This window comes from Sparus aurata, chromosome 13 (genome assembly GCF_900880675.1).
Source record: "Sparus aurata chromosome 13, fSpaAur1.1, whole genome shotgun sequence".
NCBI classification, from domain to species: Eukaryota; Metazoa; Chordata; class Actinopteri; order Spariformes; family Sparidae; genus Sparus; species Sparus aurata.
In genome coordinates, this window is record NC_044199.1 from 2,051,892 (window position 1) to 2,077,108 (window position 25,217).

Genomic DNA, 25,217 nt, shown 5'->3' on the forward strand with positions numbered 1-25,217 from the left:
GTCCAAGTTCCTCACGATATCCTTCTCCTCCTTCTGTTCCTTTCCCTTAGCAAAGTGCTCATGTTTGTGCAGGATGTCATGCACTTTGCAGAAGAACTTATCCTGTGCGGGACAAAAGCAACAACATATTAAGTCTTTGAAAACAAACCATTTTCCTTCAGTCACTGTGAACGGAAACAAGACCGACACAAACTTGAGACAAAAAAATGCGATTCTTACAGTCCAACTACAACATCAGTACATTAGCCAAATGTCAGCACCGGGGCTGGCTTGTAAGAAAAACCAAACATCAAATCATATTGCCGTTATTTTGACAGATATTGTAGTATTAGTTCCAATTTTAGTTGGAATCTGTAGCTTTTATCTTTTACTCAAAAGAATCCTCAAATGGTGACCTGACCGACTTTTGCGAGGCTTTGCACCAAACACGTTATGATTTGTAGGAAAAGACATCTCTGACAACACGATGCATCATTTATAATTACATTTGTGACACATTTAACCGGTTATCAACAAAATGTAGCTCATGCAAATTGACTTTGGCACTAGATAAACCACAAGCGATGTTTCAAAGACAAAACATTCTTCTCACCCCGCACCGGTTTCTCCCCTGGGCCAGATGCCCCACATCCTCCACAAAATATGCCTGCGACACAAGACAAAAGAATTAGATAATTAATCACTTCAGTCAGATTTTATTATAATGGCAAATATCTTAATAAGGTAACGCAGCAATTAATTGTTGAGCTCTTACCTGACTGAACGTTCTATTGAATTCTTCAGCCAGATCAATGATACTCTTCAGGTTTTTGTTGAGGCTCGGTGGAAGAGTACTGGCAGCAACTACACCCGCCAGCAGCACCGCAGCCGACACCAGCAGAAGCGTCCTCATCGTCATGATACAAGCTTGTTTGACTGTCAACCTCCGGAGTCCTTTTCAGTTGAATTGATCTTTCAATTGTCAGCTGGAAGCTTGTTCTGAAGTCTTGGCTGAGTGAACGAGATTTATACCTGCTTGGCCTACGCCTTTGCCACGTTTTTCCCCTCATTACCCGAAAAAAAAAAAAATGCAGTGAGTGTGCAGCATTTTAGAGATAAGATTGGTTTGATTAAACTGTGGTTGATGCGCAAATTCACCAAAACTGAGCTCGGATTCTGTGAATCTCATCTGTAGATACCACTGGAGTTCCCACGAAAGAAAAAAAAAATCTCGAGAAGGAAAGAGAGACCGCCATGTCCTTCACAAGAAACTTTATTTTCAGAACAGCGTGAGCTCTCCGAGTGTCGAACATATTACTCTTCTGGAAGCAGAACACATCCTTCTATTCCATCACCAAGACTACAAACACCAGTGCTAGTTTCAAAATGACGATGTCCACAGAGCTGTGGACGTTTTTGATTAAGATGACTAATGATGACTACTGATAAGGATCATTAATTTTAGTGTTAGAATGTCTCCGGCAGTTTCGATTTGTGATGTCATCCAAAAAACCTTTATACAACAGCCGAATGAAGAAAAACAGAGTTATGTTTTGTGTTGCGTAGATACAGACTCAAATGTTACATACTGCATGACTGGATATCTGCCAGTCTGAAGCTAACTGTCCAACCAGTGGATGATCTTAAACTTAAACTACATCAACTGAACAGCGACTTTGCCCGACCAAACAAAATGCAAGCAGAGCGATGATGGTGCATTACCAAAGAGTCATTTGTGCTCTCAGTGGAGATATGATGAGAGGGAGCTGATGCTGCACTTTGTGATCTCAGAGTTCTGGTCCTGGTTCTTGCGGATGCGGTAGAAGTGCTCGATGTAGCTGGACCGCCCCAGCAGCTCCACGAAGTCCTCGTCATGGGTGATGACCAGCAGCTGGAAGTTACGCTGGAGGGAGCGAGTTTTGATGATTCTGGGGAGAAGAGATAAACAAGTTCATTACATTCATTTAAATCACACTGTAAAGTCAGACTTGACGGTGCTTCCTGAGTGAAGGTGTTGCACACTTAAATTTAATGCTTCTTAAGACCTTTTCAGTATATTTTCTAACCAAATTTAAGACTTATTTTAGACAATTTATTTATTCTTATTCAAGAGTTGCTGCTAGAAATGAGAACTTTGGTTGCTGAAGAACTTTAATTATTTTGACAAAAAAAAACACTGAAAGATGGAAAAACAAAGTCAGATTAAATGTTTGTTACAATTAAGACTCACAAATTCAACAAATAAAGATTATTCAAAGGCCAGGAAATTATTGAAATAAAAAAAAAAAAAAATAATAATATTTTTAAGGAGTTTCCGACACCCAAAATGCAACTGGCAGAAGATTCCTGCGTGTAATGTTTCTGTATCTCTACGTCACCATCAGCACTAATGTGAATGCCACAAAGCCACTTTCAGATTGACAACAGCGTTCATTCATGGAGACAGTGACCAATGAACTTAGACTATCTTAACATGGCTGCAGCACAGGGGACGACATTTAAAAAGGAAAACAATCATCACAGTCTCTCTGACATATTGTGATTGCTAGATATGTCACAATTCGAAGGGGACATTTTCTGCCAAGAGTCTGTAACAAACAAGTTCCTTACTACTGATGGGTTTAAAAAGAAAAAAGTCGAATCAATCTTTATTTGACTGATCACTAAAAACCTGAGATCTCTCTTTTAATGTGCCTTTTTTACCACCAAGTGCCAAATGTGGATAGTCATGTATTTGCATGTGGTTTGTAGCAACATGCAGATGCTGAATTCGACCGATTACACCGACTTCCTGGTTTGTATTTCATCTTCTCACCACTACATACAGCACATCAAAGCAGCCTTATGTGTAGCTGGTGCAGAGCTTCTATCAGTCTAACAGCAGCCTTCCAGCCAAAGCAGGGCTGACATGAGTGACGACATGTTGCACAGTCACTGTGTGTATTTTTTTAATTCTATCTTTGCGAGCACCTTACTGAGTTTGTGACCTACTTTTGATACCTTGAGAGTGAGAACATTTAGGTCGTGTGTCTCCACTCGGGGGTCCACAGTTACTGCAGGGTGCTGCCTAATTCCAGTTTGATAACATTTTGAAAGTTTTTATTTTTTGTTAACACGAATCTGTTCCGACCCTAGAGGTCATAAATGTTTTCACTATTGTCTGTTTTTAATATCCCTCTTTTACCTGAGTGAGAGTATGAGTGTGTGTGAGACTGGCTGCAGGTGTGTCTGATTGTAGGTTTTCCCAGGGAGCTGATTGGCTGTTCTTGGAGCCAGAAGTTTAAAGGCCAGCTCCTCCCAGTTCCTGGAGGCTCTCCTCCATTGTCCCAGACTGCCAGCATGCATGATTGTGTACAAACCATGTTAATAAAACCGTTTAAAAACGCTATTGCTGGTGGTGTTGGGGAACAGGAAGAGGGGAGTCTCACACTCTTGTTGCACCAGGGTTTCCCCTCGGCCCTGGTCGTAACAAATCCAACATGTTATCAGCAAAGAAGCATTTAATTTAACAGTCTACTCATGATTACTCGTGCATTGGAGCCCCCTCACATAATCGTACGCAAATTCCCTTTATTCAGACATTTTGGCTCGTTATCCACATTAAAAGTTTTCAGGTAAGAGCCGGGGGGATGGCAGCAGGTAAGACAGTCAGTAAATTGGGAACTGGGTTGTGCTCTGTGTCAAGTTTAGAGGTAAAACACTGTGTGAGTGTGTACTGACTCTACAAGGGCGTGTGCCAGTGACTCAATGTTGTCTCGGTCCAGGTTGGTTGTGGGCTCATCCAGGGCCAGGATCCCACAGTTCAGACAGAAGGTCTCTGCCAGAGCGAGACGGATGATCAGGGATGCCAACACCTAAACCCACGTTTGGAAACAAATGCATAAAAATAAAAACGGGAATCAATGAATCATACAACAACCAAAAAAAATCAACAAAAAAAACTTTTCGTGTACCTTCTGACCGGCACTGCAGCGCCCTCTCATATCCGAAGCGGTGTCTCCTTTCACCATAACTACTCGGTAGTTGTAAACCCTCCGCTTCAGTCCAGCTGATGCGTTTTCATCCACGTCAGACCTGATCTCTACGTACTCGATATCTGGAGAGGGGTCAAGAGGAGATTAGACACAGAGATGGAGGAATGAACAAGAACTATGCACGTAGAAATTAAAGATTATACTCTAAAGTGAAACACACCTTGACCCCTGTAGGTGCTGCGCCACAGGTCTCTGATAATCTTGTTGATCTCATCCATCTTCATGCTGTGGAATTTCATGATGGTTCTGCGGAATCCAAAAAGGAGTCAATACGTCAAACTCAACATCGGACTAGTTAACCTTCCATAGAAGCCAGAAAACTTTGACTGAGCTCAAGACAGAAGCAGATTCATGATTGCATTGACATCGAACAGTATAAAATATTTTAACAGTGCAGAATTGTTCAGTGAGTCATAAAAAACAGGGTGAGCAGATGCAGACGGCACCTCAGTGTGCACATTATGGACACTTGTATCAAGGGACACAGATGGATACAATCATCAAGTCTTCTGTAGGTTACTGAGGTATGCTCTTGCATATTTGCATACGGCTTGACCTGACTTCAAACAAAAAGCTACTTTCTGATAATTTGGTTAAAAAGTTATGGCAACAGCAATTTTTTATTTACTAAATCCATGCAATATTGACACGTGACAACGGTATTGATATAGGAGATATAAAAGGCAGGCAACCCTGTGTTGCTTTCCGGAATACCGAGAAGCATTTTGTCTATAATCTAGCAAACTGATGAGAAACTGTTATGTGGTTTGTAAACTTCGGAGTGATAACAGTTTACCGACAGCGCCGCATCCAAGCCCATATATGGTGGAAGGACAAACCGTGAAGGAAGGTAGAAAAGACAGCAGGAGTAAAGCTCCTTATCCATCAATCTGACCAACTCTATCTTGTACGAAACTGTTCATGCATGAGATGAAAACCATGGTTCAAGACTGCATATTGCAAGGGTATGAACGGAGCAGAGATGTTACTTAGTCATGATCAGAAGAACAGAATGATGTTACGTTTAAAAACAGCATACTGCTAATTAGGCCAAAAAAGGTATTTCCCCTCCTTTAGCTTTTCATGTCATATCTTTTAATGAGTATCATTTGGATTTCATCATACTTTTGAATCACTCTCATTCATACTGGCTGTTAGGGCTGAACGATTCTGGAGAAAATGTGAATCACGATTTTTTTGCTTAGAATTGAGATCACGATTCTCTGGCACGATTGTTTCACAAAATGTTTATTGCACTGATGAGTAAAAAAGCATTGTAGCATGGCAGAGGCATAAAGCAATGTTTTTTTTGTTTTGTTCAAGTTCTATCATTGGATGAGAAATGATTTTTACAAAAGAAAAAAAAATAATAATTTGTCTCCAAGATGAGAGGGAATCCTTTAATCCCTCGTGTTGTACAGTGTTTATTGGGGCCGTATCTTTGGCTAGGTGATATGTGATAGCTGCTTTGACCGGCTTTCTAAAACGGAGGCATAATATTCATCGAGTAAACATGTGACGTGACATGAAGCCCGAAGTTGGGCTGGGAACAGTTGACAACAAATTTGTCTTCAAAATAAGATCCTTACATTGCACCCTATTGTAGTTTAGAAGTGGGTTCTTAGCGGGGGGCTTTTACTTTGAAAGTTGCGACCGTTTCTAGCTTGCGCTACAACAACAAGCTAACACAACGAAACCGCTAGAGATCCGGGAGAAGCTAGCATCTCCGGATCTCAGCGGCTGTCCAGTTGTTCAACTAGCAGGCGAGGTGGAAATAAGTGTACCCTCTGAGGCGGCAAATCGGCGGACCTAAACAGACTCTCAATTTGCCGCCCTCTGTCTAAAACCGTGGACCTAGCTGCCCAACGGACGGGCAGATTGGCGGCTTGCTGCCCCGTCTAAAAACGGCCTCTCACTCACTCCTTCCAAACACTCAACTGCAGGCGGGCTTCCTCTGCTGAATCCCGTGTTGTAAAGATGCTTTACCACAGGTTGAGGGAGGAGGCAGCGGCAGTGCTACGTTTGGGGGTGCTTCGAAAAATCCGGGAGGAAACAGGAGCATTTGTTTGTGATTCAGCTCGAGATATAAAATGCTCCAGAATCGCTGTGTGTAGAAATAAGATCACGTGTATGTGTGAATCGAGATCGCGATTTTTTAACGATTTTTTGTGCAGCCCTACTGGCTATTGAAGATCTCCTCCCAACATGACAACAAAATCCAGGCCTTGCTTTTACGTTTATAAGCAGAAAATGACTATAATTGGAGAATGGTTATGGCATATTTAGGACGTAATTTTCTCCTTGCTTTCCTTCCTGAGCTGCAGCAGAGTGATAGTAACACAAACTTGGAATGCTATGTTGGCCAAATAATAATCACAATCAAACTGGCATTACATTCTCAGTAAATCAGTAAATACAATCTGTAACATTGTGATTGTCACAAATGTATTAACCGGGAGAAAAAATAACTTCAGGTTCTAAAGGTAACACCAGTTCTATGAGAACATGAGAGAGATAGTTGTGAGATCCAAAAGCAAAATGTGAGTTCCATGTTCTGAAAATTTAACCTTGCATTACTACTTTTCGTTGTCATATTCAAGTAGTAAAGAAATTCTGGAACTCCACAGACGAGATTCGTTTGTCAACGTCAAAAGTGACTGTTTTCCATCTGTGACCCAGTGACCTCGTGGCCTTCTTCAGATACTTTCAATCCCCTAGACGTACTCAATCTCAACACGGATTCCGCTTCAGTATCACACTTGTTTGAAACAAAACTGTTCCCACTAGAATGAGTAAAACACATTTTTTAGATTATTATCTAAACAAAATAAACACAGAGCTGGAGGCTTCTGTCAGTTGCTTGTTGCTGCTGAGCAGCAAAACATTTTAAACTGTGATTCCTTTATTAACATTTGTTTTATGGATGAATGAAGCAAGCTATTTCATATAGTTACTATATGATGGTGTGCACAATGCTTTAGTTTACCTCACATATATAAAAAATATGTTTTTGTAGTTTTTTTTTCAAATAAAATAAACGCATATGCACAGGATTAACAAAAGTCAAATTATGGTAATGAAACAGATTATAGATACTTGACACAGCGTGGTCTTCAGGGTTTGGATGCATTATGCACACACCACAATTTTTGTTGCAAGTGAGTCATATTGACGTTTGCAAACGGGTCACTAAGGAAGTTTCATATTCAACTCCTAAATCAAAACATCTCACCATGAAAAGCTTTTCTGTGTATTCAGAAAGAAACTGTGACCTGGATGTATGGTCTGCAGTTAGGCTGCAAAAGCCTGCTTGCGATCTTGATAACAGTATAGACACTGATGGCTTAACGAACCCACACATATGGGTAAATGATGCTTCAGCTCTCTTCTCAGATGGTATCTGAGTTGGTGAGCTCACACTTCCTCACTGAGGTTCACTCATGCCTTCATCCTCAGCTAGTGTCACTGTCAGACTTATTCATGTATCCAATAATCATGGATATCATGGTCATGTAAAACCATGACCATGCACACAGATTTTGATTAGAATTCATTTTCTTTGTGAGGATTCAATGGAAAGAACAGATTTTGGTAAAAGAAAAAATATCAATGAAAAAGAATAATGAGCACAGGCCTGATTGGAGATCATAATAAAATAGTAACCTATTGGTTTATTATTTGATATCAACTTTTTTTTAAATTAAAACTCCACAAACAAAGTTCTTTAACATTTTGACTTGTGCAATGTCGTGCTTCACTACCCTGCTGATACTTTTTCAACTGACTGCACATTTTTATCACCAAAATCATTACTGCAAATACCACAAAGATGCCACATTGTAATGATACCGATGATAGTAGCTTAGTCGTGCTTCTTGGAAACAAACCTGATACGTCCTGTCCTGTCCTCGTGAGACAGCATAAAATTGGGTTTGATTGTCCTTCTTAAAACATTTATAAAGGCAAATTATGTCAATTTTCACACCGTCTGTCTGTCTGTCTGTCTGTCAGTCAGTCATCCAGATCTACTTTGATCTACAAGGAAGTGCAGTTTCAAATCTGTTGATATCCGGACACGTTTTGAATAAACAGCAAACACTGCATCATGCAGCTTCAGCGCTCTGGCTTCATGACTCTGCTCGACTACCGTGATCCCTTTCATGTGACCTCATGGGGAAGCAGATGTAAACAAAATGGGGATTAGCTTGATGTTGGAACGCATGAGAAAAAAAGCAAAAGCAGGAGGTCAAACAAGTCTGGATGAGCGTGGGGACAAAGGTTATCTATTTTTCCCTTTTGCAATCAAAAAGACTTAAGACTCGAACTGTTAATCCTTCACATTACCAGATAATCTGTGTCGAACAACATATTTTGAATGTGTGCTGCACAAGTTGTAAATAATTTTGGGCACCAATCTTCTTCTTTTCTTTTAAAATGACCTCCTATTGTATACCCAATGTGTCTGTTTAAAATTGTCTTTGCTTTTGGTTTTCAGAATAATTACCCATTCATTCATCCCAAACACTTTGTGGTGCAAACTGTGATGACAAAGTTTGACTACTGACGTGTGTCATTGCACCCACAGTCTTCGTTCGCCTACACAAAGAATAGTTGGCAGCTGCCACATGCAACCACTTTAGCATATGTCATGCTTGGATTGCTCTGAATGAATATTTACTGGTTTCAATGTATGCCAGGGTAATGTATTGACGTAGACAATTTTCGTACCGTGGGAATTTGCTGATCTATAACCTGGAATTGTACCATGTTAGCGTTATCGGAAGAAATATACATTTTCAAGTTTATACCAAGTTATTAAAAGTTTGTGAGAATATATACATAGCAGCCCACTGCTCCTAGCTTGTGTGTATATGTATGTGTATACTTAGAATGTGCAGCTAGGAATGGGTTAAATGCAGAGGACAAATTTCAGGTATTCATGTCTGACAAATCAAGATTCTTCTTCTTCTAAAAACAAAAACAGAAATCAAAAACTCTTATTTCTTTAAGGGTCAATGGAGTCGATAATAGCAATTGTGTAATACAGTGAAACCATGCAATTCTGAGATGGTTATCATACTGTCACCATCTCATACAAATTCATCCATGGCCACTTATAGAAATAATGATAAACTGCTGGTGAGTCACATCACACTGTGTTTTGATTTCTAACTGTCTGGAATTAGCATAAAGTAAATGCTACTGCTGAGCGTTCTGCACTGTAGCTGCTTGAGGAAACATTAGCTTCATACTTTGATAGCACAAGGTGCATCACAGCTCCAAAAGTACTAGAGGTTTAACATTACAGACTTAAAATAATGATATGATGAACAGGTTGAATATGCAAAAAGAACATCTATACTGCACACAGAAAGGCACTGACCGGTCGATAGCTTAAAACCCAGAATCTTCGTGCTGAGGTTAAAGTGCACCCCAGCGTTAGTAATCAGTAAACGAGTCGTTTTACTGTGGAACTTTCCATCGGATACATTTTTACAGCCCCCAAAGCTAATGCTCGGAAGAATTACAAGAGAATTGACATCACTGTTCAAACTCAAAGTTTTCCCACGTTGACCTAGCTGACGTTCTAACTTGCAACCTAAAAACTTCAAAGGTATCGATACGGATGATAACAGACGGATGTCTCATAACAAGAAGGATGGTTAGATGGTGCCAAAGTTAAGTCATAGAAACTCTACTACCTGCTAGTAAAAACGTAGCCTCTTTTATAAACAAACCCAAATACTCTGTCTAGTTTTTTCCCATAAACCTTGACTCTGCAGGGTTCCTCTTATTTATATGTATCTGTAATTGGAGAAATTGATTTTAGAGTTGTTTTTGATTTGTTTGGAAGTAGGCCTCATGATAAACAGTGTCTGCAAGTGTATGATTCAAATGTTTTCATAGTATACAATACTCAATATCAGCACCCAAATCTGTTGAATCAGGAGACAAATCTATTGTCACAGCCCTGATAAAAAATCTAATTAATTAAAGCTCACCGCGTTCCCTAAAACCCTCAACACTGAACTGCGAAGAGAAATAGTTTGTGGATAATACCTCAAATAAGTGTGAGTGTACATGTTAAGGCAGCACTCACTGATCCAGGGCCTTGTAGTAGAGTTCCAGGTCTTTTATTACCAGCTCTGTGGTCCTCATTGTGATCATCTTGTTTTTGTAGCGCTCATCAGCTTTGTCATACTGATCTTCTCGCAGCTCTTTTCTGCAAGCAATCAATTTTAAAAGCATAGGTCATAGGTTGGATACTGAATTCAGTTATGCTCTGAGTTGCCTAAATCCAACCATAGATCTTCATATCTAACCTGTAATGCATTATCTCCTCCTCAAAGCCTTTCTGACGACCCAGTGCAATACTGCGGTTCTTCTTCAGGTCTTCCAGCTTGCGTTCACCTTCACGTCGTTCTCTGGACAACCGCAGAAAACGTTTAGGTAAAAACATCATTGCTAACTTCTTATATTATTATCAGCCTGACCATGTGTAAGCTTAACAAATTCAAGTGGGACACCGCAGAGGTAAAACAGGCATGATTGTAAAGGTGTAGCGCTCTTACTGGCGTAGCTGCAAGACTTGCATGTTGCCCATGTCCTTCATAAGAACCTCGCGTTTAGCCACAACATCTTTCAACTCCTCAACACGCTTCCTCAAGGTCAGGTTGTCCTGCAACCAGCGCTCCTGGACCTGAGAAGTATAAACAAGTTTGAAATGTAACCAACTAACAGAAGTGTTTGCAACTAGAGGGCCATGTCCCTACAGCACAGTGCTCTGCAGGTGCAAAACTGGATGCAACACTGAGAGCTGAAGTAGATAACCAAGTCCTCAACTTGTAAAATGGTAGAATGAACATACAACTTCCAAAAAAAAAGAGATCAAAAGATGAGAATAAAGTCAATACTGACTCAGGAGACTGTACCTTTTGAGTGTCTATGTCCTGACGGATGTTTCCCATCTCTTTGTTGATCTTCTCCTTATTCTTCTCGGCCTCATGGAGGTGAGTGTTGGTTTCTTGAAGCTCAGACTCTTTTTGCTGCATCAACATCAACAGACAATGTCAACAAAGTCGTTTAATACTTTTTAAATAATCCAAACACAATTACAGCCAGGCCAATCACAAAGTTATTCAAATGCAAAATGATACATGTATGACAGTGGGACACGTTACCTCTTTGTATTCGTCTTTGCCCTCATCAACGTATTTGGTAATTTCTCTTTCAAAGCTGGTGATCGCCTTCACTCTCTCTTTAATGGCACTGATCTGTCAGTGAGACAACAAACTGATCATTAAGCAGAAGAAACTTAAAGCCGCTTTAAGTCTGTTTTTAGAAAAAACGCTTTCAGAACCCACTCTTAATCCTTCACTTTAAACATCAGCAGGAAATGTGACAGCGGTTATGCAAATGTAAGGAAAAATAAAAGGAAAGATAATTGAAACAAGCTTGTTGATGGATGTGAAAGACGGACAAAAGTGAGAATGTGTCCACCTTCTCCTGGCACTCTTCCTGCTTCTGCTTTTTGCGCTCCACAAGCTCTTGCTTCTCCAGTTGCAGCTTCTCCAGAGCCGTGGACAAAGGAGACAGCTGTTCCTTCGCTTGCTGGTTGGGCACAAAGTGAAGGGAAATTTACAGACGAGACCGACTTTCCTTTATGAGCATACACAGCTAACGAAATACATGAAGCAAACAACAAGTTAAATATAAGCAGAGGAATTCAAAGTAATACAGGATGGACTTGATCTTTAAAACATGCAAAATGTAATTCACCAGTGTTTGTGCATCAACTTCTTACAGTTGCTTACATAAAGAAACAAACAAAAGAAAGTAGATTATACCCTAATGTCCCTGGTTAAGGCCTGTATTTCAGTGGTGAACTCGACGCACTGCTCCTCCAGCTGCTGCTGTTTCTGCATATCACTGCTTAGTTTCAGTTTCTCTGCTCTCGTCTCATTCACAGAACTTTTCAGCATCTGAATCTGGTCCTGCTGGTCCTGGATCAGCTTTCGTTTCAGCTCCATCTTGCTCGAGGCTGCAAGGACCCACAAATGTTACAAACAGGCAAAGAACAGGACAACAAAAATATTGCAATTTTTATACTCAACTATGTGCAGCTGGGGACCAACAAATGTTCTTTAGTGTAGATGTTTCCAAAGTAGGGCTGCACAAAAAATCGTTAAAAAAATCGCGATCTCGATTCACACATACACGTGATCTTATTTCTACACACATCGATTCTGGAGCATTTTATATCTCGAGCTGAATCACAAACAAATGCTCCTGTTTCCTCCCGGATTTTTCGAGGCGCCCCCAAACGCAGCACTGCCGCTGCCTCCTCCCTCAACCTGTGGTAAAGCATCTTTACAACACGGGATTCAGCGGAGGAAGCCCGCCTGCAGTTGAGTGTTTGGAGGGAGTGAGTGAGAGACCGTTTTTAGACGGGGCAGCAAGCCGCCAATCTGCCCGTCTTTTAGGCAGCTAGGTCCACGGTTTTAGACAGAGGGCGGCAAATTGAGAGTCTGTTTAGGTCCGCCGATTTGCCGCCTCAGAGGGTACACTTATTTCCACCTCGCCTGCTAGTTGAGCAACTGGACAGCCGCTGAGATCCGGGAGATGCTAGCTTCTTCTCTAGCGGTTTCGTTGTGTTAGCTTGTTGTTGTAGCGCAAGCTAGAAACGGTCGCTACTTTCAAAGTAAAAGCCCCCCGCTAAGAACCCAGTTCTAAACTACACTGGGGTGCAATGTAAGGCTCTTATTTTGAAGACAAATTTGTTGTCAACTGTTCCCAGCCCAACTTCGGGCTTCATGTCACGTCACATGTTTATTCGATGAATATTACGCCTCCGTTTTAGAAAGCCGGTCAAAGCAGTTATCACATATCACTTAGCCAAAGATACGGCCCCAATAAACACTGTACAACAGGGATTAAAGGATTCCCTCTCATCTTGGAGACAAATTATTATTTTTTTTTCTTTTGTAAAAATCATTTCTCATCCAATGATAGAACTTGACCAAAACATAAAAAAACATTGCTTTATGCCTCTGCCATACTACAATGTTTTTTTACTCATCAGTGCAATAAACATTTTGTGAAAAAAACGTGCCAGAGAATCGTGATCTCAATTCTAAGCAAAAAAATCGTGATTCACATTTTTTCCAGAATCGTGCAGCCCTATTCCAAAGTATGACAATGAAAGCACCATGTTCTCTCTCAATCTCAACTGAGTTGTCACATTAGGGTAATCATAATAATGAAAATACAATCGTTGGGAAAAAATAATGATGAAGATAAAAGAAAACACGCTGCTCACTTTATTTGATTTGATTCTTGGAAGACACAATTCCTTTGATTCTGAGCCTTTTGTCTACAAAATGTTTAGTGTGGTTTGCTCTTAAGATGTGTCAGTACTGTGTTGAGTATTTTGGGGGCGGGGTCAATCTGAACTAACCTTCTTAAAACACCAAAGTCACATAACATAATAACACAAATAAACTAATCAATCAAAGCATCTATAAACCAGCAACTCCTGTGTTCTTCAAGGTTAATCACTGTTTTTGTAAATGGAGTCTGGTGGCTTTGAAGACATTCCAAAAATCTTCTCTCTCACTTGAAATTCTGATAATGTCATGCAAGTCATGATAATTAGGTCAGAGTTGATGACAAATAAGACCGAGACAGATATCAGAATTTCCCTCTTAGTGGGCGTATGATGTCATCTTACTGGTGTCTAGCTTGTGCTGAGTTTCCTGTTTCTCCTGACTGACTTGCTGGGTGGTTCTGGTCAGATCTACTCCCTGGAGTTTGGATGCATGCTGAGCTATTTTCCTCTCCAGCTCTTTAAGGTCCATCTGGAAAGAAAATATACAGTAAGATGAAGAAAGACAGGGGAATATACATTTCCAGGAATTTGCAATGTCTGCAGTGATGTTTCTGAATCACCAAGATTATTTCAGTTTCACAACTCACTCAACTTTTCTTTATGGTGCCACTGTTTGCAACTTATAAAGTGAAAATAGGAAAAATAACAAGAAAAGGAAGAGGCTCATAGGTCTAAACATGAGGAGGAGCGGATGGAGTAGAGTGGAGGGATTCAAATGGAAAGAAAGAGGAGAGACACTGCCAGATAATTATCACAGAAAGGAAAGAGACCGAGATGGTCAAATAGATGAAGGCAGACAGGAGGATGGTACCAGGTATTTGTCCATGAGAGATATATCCTGCAGACAGGCCTTGGCTGTTTCTTCTTCTGACATCTGAGTAGCAAGCAGAGTGTCCTGCTCCTCTACATCACTCTTCAGCCTCTCGATTTCCCTGTTCACAGTCTGCAGGCGGTTTCTTAACTCAGGCAACTCTTTTTCCTGAAGCTGGACAATCGACTGCCTAAAATGAGAAACAAAATATACTTTGAGTGGAGAATAAAGGTCTAAGACCTACATTTATTTCAACACTTGTATTCAATATTCTCTTTTTATCGACTCCAGAAGAGTTTTCACCACACGATTCAACAGGCACGCATAATATGGGAATTATCTGGGTTCGTGTTACCATTTAGAGAAAAATATTTTGTGACTTTCTGCCTTAAAATTACAGCTTCCAACTCATGTGACGGTACAGTGTCTTGTAATAACATGAAAGGTGTCTCTGGGTCGTCCACTTTGCCGACCTACTCTTTGTTTCTGCACTATGAAACTGGGGTGAGACGGGAGGATCACAGTGTTAGGATCTTTGTAGTCGGCACCTACATTACATACAACAAACGATCGAGGATTTATTTTTACAATAGTGGTGCTGGACTCAGAACTGTGAGGGGCACCACATTGCACAAAAAGCCAATTTCTACATAATGCTAACAGAAGGCCTGATAAATGACCTGATATCTGAGACACAGAGCGCAACTTTATTCAATTAAACTTTCTACTTTGATAACATCAGTCAAGTCTGTTTGGATCGCCATTAAATTAGTACAAAACACTCCAGGATTTCCTGTTTGAGGCTAACTCAAACTACAAGAGGGCCTCCCATACACACAGGTAATGCATTATATATGTAATTTCTGTCATTCTGTCAGGAGTATTCCAGATAATTGAAATCATATGTTCATCTTGTTGCAGGTCTTCACTTGAGTCTACCATATCCCAGAATAAGATTTGGTTGCAGGAATTTTTGGGGCAGTTTATCTGTTAAATCTGGAATTATGCTTTGTATTTTCTATACTCAGCTGAATGAACTTTTCTCTGCAATTTCACTGTTAAACTCCTCTGAATATCACTTCATTTGTAATAATGTTATTAAGGTAATATATACGCAATGTTCTTTATTATAAAATGAAGAGGGTGGCTGCAGGGTAACTTCACTCTGAACTGAGGAAGTCTGCTCAGGTCATGAAAAGCGAGCAGAGAGAACCAAAAATAAAACCTCAATCATATAAGACTCTAGCTCCATCTAGTGGGGGGCATGATATAAAACCTGTGTTCTACTCCCTTTAACAAAGAAGTGGGAAAAAAATCATAAAGAATAAGCTAAAAATTAATAATACATTGATTTCAATACTCAGATACAGTTAATTATGCATGCTCATGTAAGTATGAACGTTGTGAAGAGGCCGACTGCAGACACTAAGATTCTGTTTTTGCCTGAATAGTTTGAATTAATTTATGGCAGACTAGTATTTGATGTCAAACACATATTTAGTCAAGTCCTCTATTTGACTATAATATTTTTTTCATGGTCATTGAATCAGATTCAGTAAATCAGTCTTGTATTGGACTGGACAGAACTCAACTTCCTCTACATGTCGTAGTGCTTGAATGAACTCAGCAGATTGTGACAAGAAAGTCTACGGTCTGTTGTGTGTTATGATTGAGTGAATGGGTGAATACGTCTGCGATTTATTTTACTTTTCTTTTTTTAATTGTGTTGATCATGACACCTTATGTATGTACCTTCGTCTCAGACTCTGAAATTGGGAAATGCATCCGCGACAGATAATCGTCAAGCTACTTTAAAAGTTGTTCATGGGCACAGGATGTATGTCTGATGCTTTACAGACTGTGAAGCCCATCGAGACAAATAATGATTTGTGATACTGGGCTACAAAGATAAAAACTGACATGTCAACAGAAAGTATGCAGAGCCTGAGAGCGTTCTGGTTTTATCTTGTGCAGAATATAAAGCCACTGTTTCCTTGTAGCAGTGAAACACTGATACCTGTTTGCCCCCTAGGATTTTTAAATCAGTCTCCAGTAAAAAAAAATTGACAATCAAGTGGGAAATGTGTTACAGAAGCTCCTTCGTGAACAGATGGAGACTGGTAAGTTGCTAAAACAGCACACATTTCAAGCCTTTCCTGTCGTACTTACAAAAAGCGATTAAAGTATTTATGTGAAGAAATAGTACTTCGTAGAGAAGCTCAAATCAAGCGTACTTTCTCGCCAACAATCTGACAAATGCCTTGTTTGACAGGTACAGACATTTCTAGCTGCAGCCCTGTTTTAAAGTGCTTTAATGTTTTTATATGTCCTGACAGATCTGCTAACTTGTTACTCTACAACACAATCTCTGACTTGCCACAGCCAGCTTTCTCCATACCTGACAGGTCTGAGAGCCACCATGTCATCTCTCTTCCTCTCCTTCCTCTTCAGGTCCTGCTCTGTGTTTTTTAGCTTGTCTGGCACCAGCCGTAGTTTGGACTGCATGTCACTGATGACTTCCTGCAGATCAGACTCAGAGGGGAACGTCCGCTGGCACACAGGGCAGCAGGGCTCTCTCTCCTCTGTCAGCTGGCCGATGAACTGGGTGTATACCGCTGTAGCTCCGGCTAGCATGGCTATATAAACACAAGTAGAGGCTTTATTATGCTGTTGAAATGAGTGCAAATGTGACTTAAACTTCACCAAAGTTATTTTGATTAGTTATTCTGACTAGATGAAATTGCACAGTGGAGTGATATCAGTGAAAAACACACTCCACTCGACACATCCTAAATGACAATTGCAGATATCTGTAATTAGGTTTTGACAACTTCAAATAATAGCTGCACACATCTCAAACATTATTAAGACTAGTCTGAATAGTGTCGTCTATAGTTGTTAATGCAAAGCTCTCCATTTGATATCAGCCCAGCACAGCCTTTGAACGGTCTAAGCAGAATCAATGGTGGTCACTTATGGACTGTCTTACTGCAGGAGATGAAATCCTCTGTATTTCTAGAACCAGCTCCAGCGGCTTCTCTGACATGTCTAAATTTGGATAAGTCAAAATATAATTACAGATATCTTGAATTAGAGCTTTGATGAGGCAAAATGACACTGCAGATATCAGTAATGAATATCCAGCCAAGCTAACAAATGTTTAAACGTCTTGCTATAGCTCCTTGGTTGTTTTACCGACAACATGGAAATTAATGCTACCAATATAAACACTAGTATAAAGTAGAGCAACTCCAAGGTTAAAATGTGATTCTGGTACTGTGTGTATCATCCTCACTGACAGAAGTAGTGCACTACTGGCTCGCTCAGCTGTTCTTGTCACCTCTCAACCTGGATTACTATGAGTGTGTGTGCCTAGAATCTCCTTCTAATTTCTATTTGCTGAGCGTTTACCTCTCTGTTTGGAGACCTTTTCCAAGTCTTCTTGCAGTTTGCCCAGGTCCTGCTCCAGTTCCTGACTGCCACACACATTGAAGAACTTCTCTTCGTCGTTTGCTAGCTGCTGCTCCTTCTTCCGTACCTCAGCAGCAATGTGGTTTTTATTTTGTTCATTTGATGCCAGGTCCTTACTGAGAGTTAAGACAATCATGAAACAATATCAGCCAGTGCCACAGAAAGTGATTTGTTTTTTCTGCTGCAACAAAGGCATGAGCTTTGATGTGAACACATATTACTAACTTCAGTTTGGCGAGTCTGTCCCTGGTAGCATTGACTTCCTTAGACTTGGCGTAGATCCAGTCCTCCAGCTGCCTCTTGTTGGGAAAGTAGCCCAGCAGTGACACCAGATCCTCGTTGTGCCGAGACTTGATCTTACGCACCTGCTCCTCCTTCTCTGTCTGGAGGAATGATGGAGGAAAGATGAGCCAACAGAGAATGGAGAGACAACAGGAGCAGGTAAAGAAGAAGGGGAAAGAGGAAAAGCAAACAGAGGAGATCAGCACACGGTGTTCAATTATCAACAGAAAGGGTCACTCAGGAAAGATAGAGAGAGAGTTTCCTGTGAATCTCGCCAACATATTACCTTGTCCCTTGTCAACATGTCCATCTGCGTGCGTGCGGTGGTGTGTGTGTTGAGCGTCTCCATCTCTTTGTCAAGATGTCTTTGTGTGCGGTCAAGTTCGGCCTTTTCTCTCTGGAGCTCCACGACTTCAGCCTTCAGTTCCTCCACGTTGGAGTTCTGAACTGTGCTTTGCAGCTCACGTTCCTGAAGAGGAAAATGCACATAAACACACATGAAGTCGAGTAACCAAAACACATGGCACCATATGTTATGTATGAGATTGATACTGCTATGAATTTAGTGGTTTTTCAGTATTTAGCTTGGGACAAACTTTCTGTAAAAAAACTAAATATAAACAACAAAGAGACAACTAAATTTTTTGTTCAATAACACACATTTACACACACTTCACAGCTGATTAAACACCATGTAACAAAACCTTCTCGTACCCAGTGTGTGAGTACTCACCGCTTTAGACAGTTCACTCTCCAGTTCTTGCAGTCGGCTAGATGAACCCTCCAGTCTCTGCAACTCTGTTCTGAAGTTCCTCAGTTCTTGTTGCTTCTTTCCTTGCAGGTCTCTCTTTAACTCCACGGTTCTCTCCAGGCCGGTCTTCTTATCCCTCATTTCGTCAATGGATTGCTGCTTCTGCTGCTCCTTTTCCTGAAAGTCTGCCTGAGTGGAGAGAATAATAAGAGGAGGAATTAGGTATTAACGTCATGAATGGCACATTTAATTGCTATCTGACTGAATGCTACTCAAAATCTCTCTTGTGGGTAAAACTGAAAATGTAAAAAAAGATAAATAATAGCCGTTTAATAGCATTTGATCCTGCAAAAACTGCAATAGATATCTCTACTTGTGATGTATAGGAAATTAATAATTCACATAATGAGAACATCACCATACAGCAACTATCAATCTGGACAGACAAACAGTGTTTCTGAAATCTCATGCACATTTTAAAGCTCTCATGATCAAGATTTAGTTGATATCTCTGAGGTCACACCCTGCGCCTTCTACTGTGGTGACTTAACTGATCTTCTTTCCTGGCACTGATAAAAATCTAGATCATATCTGCAGAATAAAATACTGTATACAGCACGTTGTGACTTATTTAGTTGTTTTCAGTAACCAAAATGGGCGTTTCTTACCATGACCTGACTGGCTGTCTGGTTTTCCTGCTCCAGTCTCTGTTTAACTTGGCGGTGAAAGCTCTCAAGCTGCAGGGTGGAGAAAGGCAGTCGGTCGTAACCCTCCATCTCCAGATAGGATGACAAAGAGCGAACCTGAGAAGAGACACTGCATGTGAGCGCTTTATCCAACAAGCTTCAAATTTAAACATTTTCTTTAAGTTGGGATAAATGGTAAACTGATTATCTTTATGTAAAATCCATGCAATGAATTAAAACAGTGGCACTCTACTTTCATTGTGTAAGTATTTACAGTATAACAGCTGTTGTTTCTGTCTTGAGTATAGTAAGTGTCTGTAGTTAGAAAACTGAATGGATCATTGGTAAACTGACAGTGTTTGCAGGGTGTGATGGACATCTGCTCATTACATTACATTCATCTTGCAGACACTTTTGTATAAAGCAACTTACAATGAGTGTATTCGACTTCCATGTGAAAAAGAGCTCTATGTTGTCAAAATATGGAGACATATCCCGTCCAAACAACTAAGAGCGTGCAGAGAGTTTAAATTAACAACTCACCTCATTATCGCGGTTCTTAATGTTGTCAGTGTGGCGGTCGGCCTCCAGCTGTAAACGACCTGAGAAAAGAGGGAAACATCAGCCTTCATCTATCTGTAGGTTCATCCTTCCTTTAATTATAACCGTATTTGCAATTCAGGCAAAATGCGATTGTGTGGTCTATTATTTCCCAGATATATAGACTGATCTGTATGCAGGTGTGTGTACCTTGTTCCATCAGGAGGTCAGCCTTGACTCTGTTGAGTCTCTGGCACTCCCGACTAGCTTTCTCCAGCTCCTTCTGGCAGTCTGTCAGTCTGCGCTCCTTCTCCTTCACTGTCCTCTGGTGGTTCTGGTAAATCTCCAGCAGCTGCTCGTCTGAACCCTGGAACACCTGTCACGTACACACTTCACTGACTTAGTGTGGCCCTGAAGCTCAATGAGCACCGTCAGGGTCAGAGTTTTCACTCCACTGGGGCCTTCCGTGATAAGAATATAAGCACCAGTGGATCTTTAAAAATGATCTGGATAAAAAGCAGAGCGTATACCTTCTTTCAAGTGAAACAATACCTGCACAGAGTGAGAACACTGCATCATTACTACATCACATGTGAGGCTTTAGTGTAACTTCAGTAATCAAACAAGACTGAAAGATTCTATAAATATGTTTAATTGCTCAATTACTTATTACTTAATTCTCCTGTTACATTTGCAGGTCAGAGACAAATGAATACGACCACAGAAAGCAACTTATAATATTAAACTCGCCACTGACAATTTCACTCTCTCAAACAGAACAGTCTTCAGCGGCCGACATTAACACAACTGAGAACAGATGGAAGGAAGAGATTTCTAACTTCTGTCAGGCAGAGGAGCAGAAACATCCAACAGTCATAAACAAATTCAAATCAATACAGACCAGTGATGAACTGGCTCGTCATTACAGAATTACAACAACCTCATTCACCATCTGCATGCTTTCTATTAGTTTCTCATTTAGGTAAATGATACTTCATAGAGTGCAGTCTGGAGTCTGGAGTGTTTTATTGAGCAGGTGTTTAGCAAAATAAACTGTCAAGAGAGACAAATTGGTATATTTTGCTGTGTTTTCCACTTTCCAGCCTCATCATCGTTGTTTATGCATTTAATTTCTCTTCTGCTCTCTTCTTTATTTATCCTCTTGTCAAGTTTCCCCAAAATGTTTTGCCAATATGTTGCCTACACAATTGTTAATATCTGTGGAAGGTGAGCAGAGATTTTGGTGCTCGAAACCTTTTTTTTTTTTTTTTTACCTGTTCCATTGTTTCCTCAAGCTCCTTGTTGTCTTCCTCCATCTGCTTCTTCCTGCTGTCTAAAGCCTTGATGTCGTTGTCGAACTTCATCACTTTCCCCAGTTTCATGTCGATATCATTAAGACGATTCTGAAAATGTATACAAGTTAAAATATTACATAATGTACACCACTGTTATATGTATTTTTTATGTAGGAGAAAGGTTGTTGTGTTAAGAGTCACAGTAGGTTTATCTGCATTTTCTTACAGGTAAGTATAAAGTAAAAAGACAGTATTGGGTTCAGTGGTCGGTTTTTAAGACTTCTGACATCAGAATGCAGAAGAGCTCGACTCATTTTGACAAAAAGACATTATAAGATGAATAAATAAAATCAGATATAATGCTTGTGGTATTTAAGACCTCTCAAATTCAAGTTTAAGACTATTTAGTGCTGACTTAATGCGTTTTTAAAGACTTTTACAGGATCTGCAGACACCCTTCACCTGTTGGATTTGTCCTTGCACATGTACATCAACATACACACAAACACAAATCATTAACACACCTCCAGTGGATCAATCTGGTTCTCTATCTGCTGGATGCTGTCTTTAGAGGACATCAGCTGAGCCTCCTTAGTGGCAACCGTTTCTCTGATTTGCTGGGCTTTCTCCTTGTTCTGCTTCAGGTAGCGCAGCTCCATCTGACACTCTCTGACTGTATGACCCTTTTTTAGACGCAGCTGACGCATCGTTTCCAGAGCTTTGATATACCTGGGAGAAACACAAAGACATAGTAAGAGGTACCCTTCTAATGGCACATAGATGTTAATATTTTGCTTTTGACTTGGAGGTATTGAGTTGACTTTACTTGGTTGCAGCAAAGATGGAATCAAACTTTTCTTTGAGCGCTTTGCCCTCGCTGAGTGGCCAGTTAGAATCCTCTTGGTGGCAAAAGATGACGTTATTCAGCACAGGCTTCGACACGCCCAGTGCAGAAATCATCTCCCGATCAATTTCACCGCACTTTGATGACAAGCTCATCTTTTTACCATCTCTGGGTGAATAATGATGGAGGTCACATGTTAAGACAGGGGTCGTGTTATATCAATATCAGTTCAAAAAACAAAACAAAATATGAGTAGAGACGCTCAAGACTGTGGCTTACTTCATTCTGACAATGACCTGCTCCAAGCTTTTGAAGGTGTAGGTCTTTCCCTTCATAGTGCAGGACATGGCACGCTGGACAGACATTTTCTCTCCATTGGCGTCCGTGAATAAGAGTCGAATTTGAGCTCGTACTTCTGTCTCATGGGCGTCCTGGAATTCGCACAGAATGAATATATCTTAACAAAGAACCTTAGTAATCCTCACCTGAATGGGACTTGAAGAAAATGCTCTGGTACATTTATTTCCACACAGATCTTCAAAAGTACACAAAAGGATTGTGAGGCCTTTGTCAAAATATTAAAGAATGAATGCAAATTAAGTTGCATTGCCTTTCCTGGATAAATCTCATGTAAGAAATGTCAGGATTTGTGGAAGATCATATTTCAGCTTTCAGTTTGAAGGAGATGGCTCCTATAATTATCTATTAGTGTAAATTGAATGATCCCTGCATAATAAGCAGTGAAATATTGAGGATACTGACTAACTTTTTTTTTTTTAAAGCCTTTTACAGGCCCTAACTGACACAAAAAATCGAGCTCACCTTTGGATCATGAACAAAAGAACTTCCTTTAGATCCAGGGGGCATGTCTCCTGAAGTTGCATACTTAAGACACTCAATAATAGTCTGTAAAAGAAAAGGGTCATATTGTACAAAACTTCAGTTGATGAGAGAAGCAGTTATTATCTGATAATTTTTTATCCAACATCTGGTGTGGCAACTTTCAAAATATAAAATAAAGAGAGAGAGAAAGAGGGAGCGAGGAAGAAAGAAAAAAAAAATCTGACCAAATGTGTATATGTGTCATCAAGAGGATACTGTCAACTGTCTTGTTCATCCTCTACAGGTCATGCTTAACAGTCCAACCTTTGCTCTCACCAAAACATATTCTCATACCGTTTTCCCTGCTCCGTTGGGTCCCACCAGCACAGTCAGGGGATCAAAAAAAGTGATGACTTGATTGTCTTTATCCTCAATACCAAAGCTCCTCACCCCTTGGATGCTCATCTTGCGTATCTTTGACATTGTTGCTGTCTGAAAGAGAAAGAGAGAGAGCATTTCAAAGTGAGATCAACTAAAGAACATATTGACGAATACTGACTTCTTATATGCATCGTCATCTTAAAATTCAGTTGGGGCAACACTGACAAACAAGCTTATCGTGGTTACTGGTGATATCAGTTGATCTGTTGAGTGCGGCATCTGGGTGGTGTGTGTTTGCACTTTGCAGCTACTGATTTACACTGACTGATAGCTTTTAGCAAAATTTGTCGTCTCAAATAATCCCTGAGATTAACAAGTACTGTGGTGGCACCCAAAATACATTTTGGGCAGCTTGTCTCAGTTTGGTGAAAGGGAGGCACTTTAATTTAGTAGTATACAGCTGCATTTTCAGTTTCATAAGAAAAATAGGTGAACATATTTCCTTTGTTTACATTTTGTGAGTTTATTTTGTTTAAGAGAGCCTGTGGAACGGGCTGGAGGTTGTTAAAAAATACAGAACCAAAACAAGTCGTTCATGAGTAGGTTCCTCTGCGAATGCTGCCTGTGTGATTATGTTTCAGGCACTGGTAGTTTGTCAAGCTGAAGGTGGCCAGTCGGGCAATTTTAACATCACACCTAACCTAATGAAAGGCCTCTACAAGACCAGCAGAAAGGATAACATCATTTTAGTTAGCAGATTTTTACACTGGCTCCCTGTGTGCAAAATAATTTACTTAAGTTCTGCTTTTGGTTCTTCAAGAGCTGAATGGTTTGGGCCAAAATACATTTCTGATCTGAAGCTCCTTATGTAATAAGATGTACCTTTATTAATCATCTATAGGAGAAATTCGATTGAAATTCGATTTTCTGCTACTAAATAATTTCAGCCCACTTCATTTATTTGATCAATTCAGCAAGTGAATTCAGATTATTCAGTGCTGATTGTTTATTACTCGTGACATCAGATAGTGTTGAGCTCACTGAGGCCACAGAATTGTGACCAGTCACAGAGAATCAGAGATGAAGCACTGCATTTTAAAATGCATTTATTCTGTCTGCAACTGGACACAAAAACAACAATACTGATAATCATTAAAATGCTGAATATTGGCCCTGATAATTGGCCTGATTGACAATCACTGTAACTCCTAGTGCAAACCATAACAACAAGTAGCAGTGCAAGGTAGGAACTAAGAGAAAACGATAAAATAAAAATAGACACAAACAAATAAGATAAAATAGAATAGAACTGCTTTACATACTAGATGGATCTGTGTGCATGTAAATAACCTGTACAATGGTCATGTTAATGTGCAAAAACATGTCTGATACACACAGACACTCATACAGACTGCTTTAATATAGATGTGCTTGTATCTGTCCAGATCTGTCAGGTCACCTGGGACAGGTCTGCTTTTTGTGCCCAAGCTAGCTAATTAACAAATGCAAAAGCTGTCGCTAACAGACAGTAACTTTTACTGAAGTTATTTTCCTTACGACTTAAAGAATGAATCTGTGAAAACACAGAGACCGGATGTTTAACAAGCTAACACAGTTTACTTTCCCAACGTGATGAGGCTGAATGACAAGCAGCTAACTTACCTGTCAACACAGCAGGCTAGCTAACAACGTCAGTTTGGCTAACTACATGCTACGTTGCCGTGTTTAACAGTTAACGACTCCCCGCCTAACACACAGCTCCTCTGTACGGTAGAATCATTGCATTCGTTCGTAGGAGTTATCTCCAGCTGCATTTATGTTAAACTCACCTCGGTGTGTTGTTAGGTTTTAGGCATGAAAGTGGCCAAACAGTTTTCGCGCTGTTGGGAGTGTGACGTCAGAGCGGAGCCCTCTAACTTCCGGGACAAGGAAC

General features: G+C 40.3%; 1 protein-coding gene across 2 annotated transcripts; it reads right to left on the bottom strand.

Annotated features, from left to right (window-relative positions):
- Positions 1–1,236: 1,236 nt before the first annotated feature.
- On the bottom strand, positions 1,237–25,217 carry rad50 (RAD50 homolog, double strand break repair protein). 2 transcript variants are annotated; one of them, XM_030438779.1, is made up of 28 exons: positions 25,114–25,217; positions 23,258–23,395; positions 22,904–22,987; positions 22,361–22,512; positions 22,064–22,249; positions 21,762–21,966; positions 21,217–21,345; positions 20,153–20,318; positions 19,946–20,004; positions 19,385–19,519; positions 18,699–18,905; positions 18,252–18,434; positions 17,909–18,066; positions 17,624–17,799; positions 16,611–16,848; positions 14,213–14,402; positions 13,744–13,870; positions 11,861–12,054; positions 11,514–11,624; positions 11,195–11,287; positions 10,946–11,059; positions 10,586–10,713; positions 10,337–10,438; positions 10,114–10,236; positions 4,174–4,259; positions 3,933–4,075; positions 3,700–3,833; positions 1,237–1,907 (listed from the first exon to the last, which is right to left on the bottom strand). In XM_030438779.1, exons 2-28 carry the CDS (start codon positions 23,384–23,386, stop codon positions 1,721–1,723), a joined length of 3,939 nt encoding a protein of 1,312 aa, XP_030294639.1. In that variant the 5' UTR covers positions 23,387–23,395; positions 25,114–25,217; the 3' UTR covers positions 1,237–1,720. The 2 variants fall into 2 exon arrangements, with proteins under 2 accessions (XP_030294639.1, XP_030294638.1); XM_030438778.1 differs by lacking the exon at positions 25,114–25,217 and adding an exon at positions 24,947–25,086 and having other exon boundaries at positions 1,721–1,907.

Bases quoted from the DNA above. Each gene is read 5' to 3' on its own strand.
- rad50 (XM_030438779.1), bottom strand. From the start codon at position 23,386: ATGTCAAAGATACGCAAGATGAGCATCCAAGGGGTGAGGAGCTTTGGT. The intron at 16,849-17,623 runs GTAAACGCTCAG...GTGTTTATATAG, and splicing joins AAAGGTCTCCAAACAGAGAG to CCATGCTAGCCGGAGCTACA. The intron at 11,060-11,194 runs GTAACGTGTCCC...ATGTTGATGCAG, and splicing joins GCAAAGACGAATACAAAGAG to CAAAAAGAGTCTGAGCTTCA.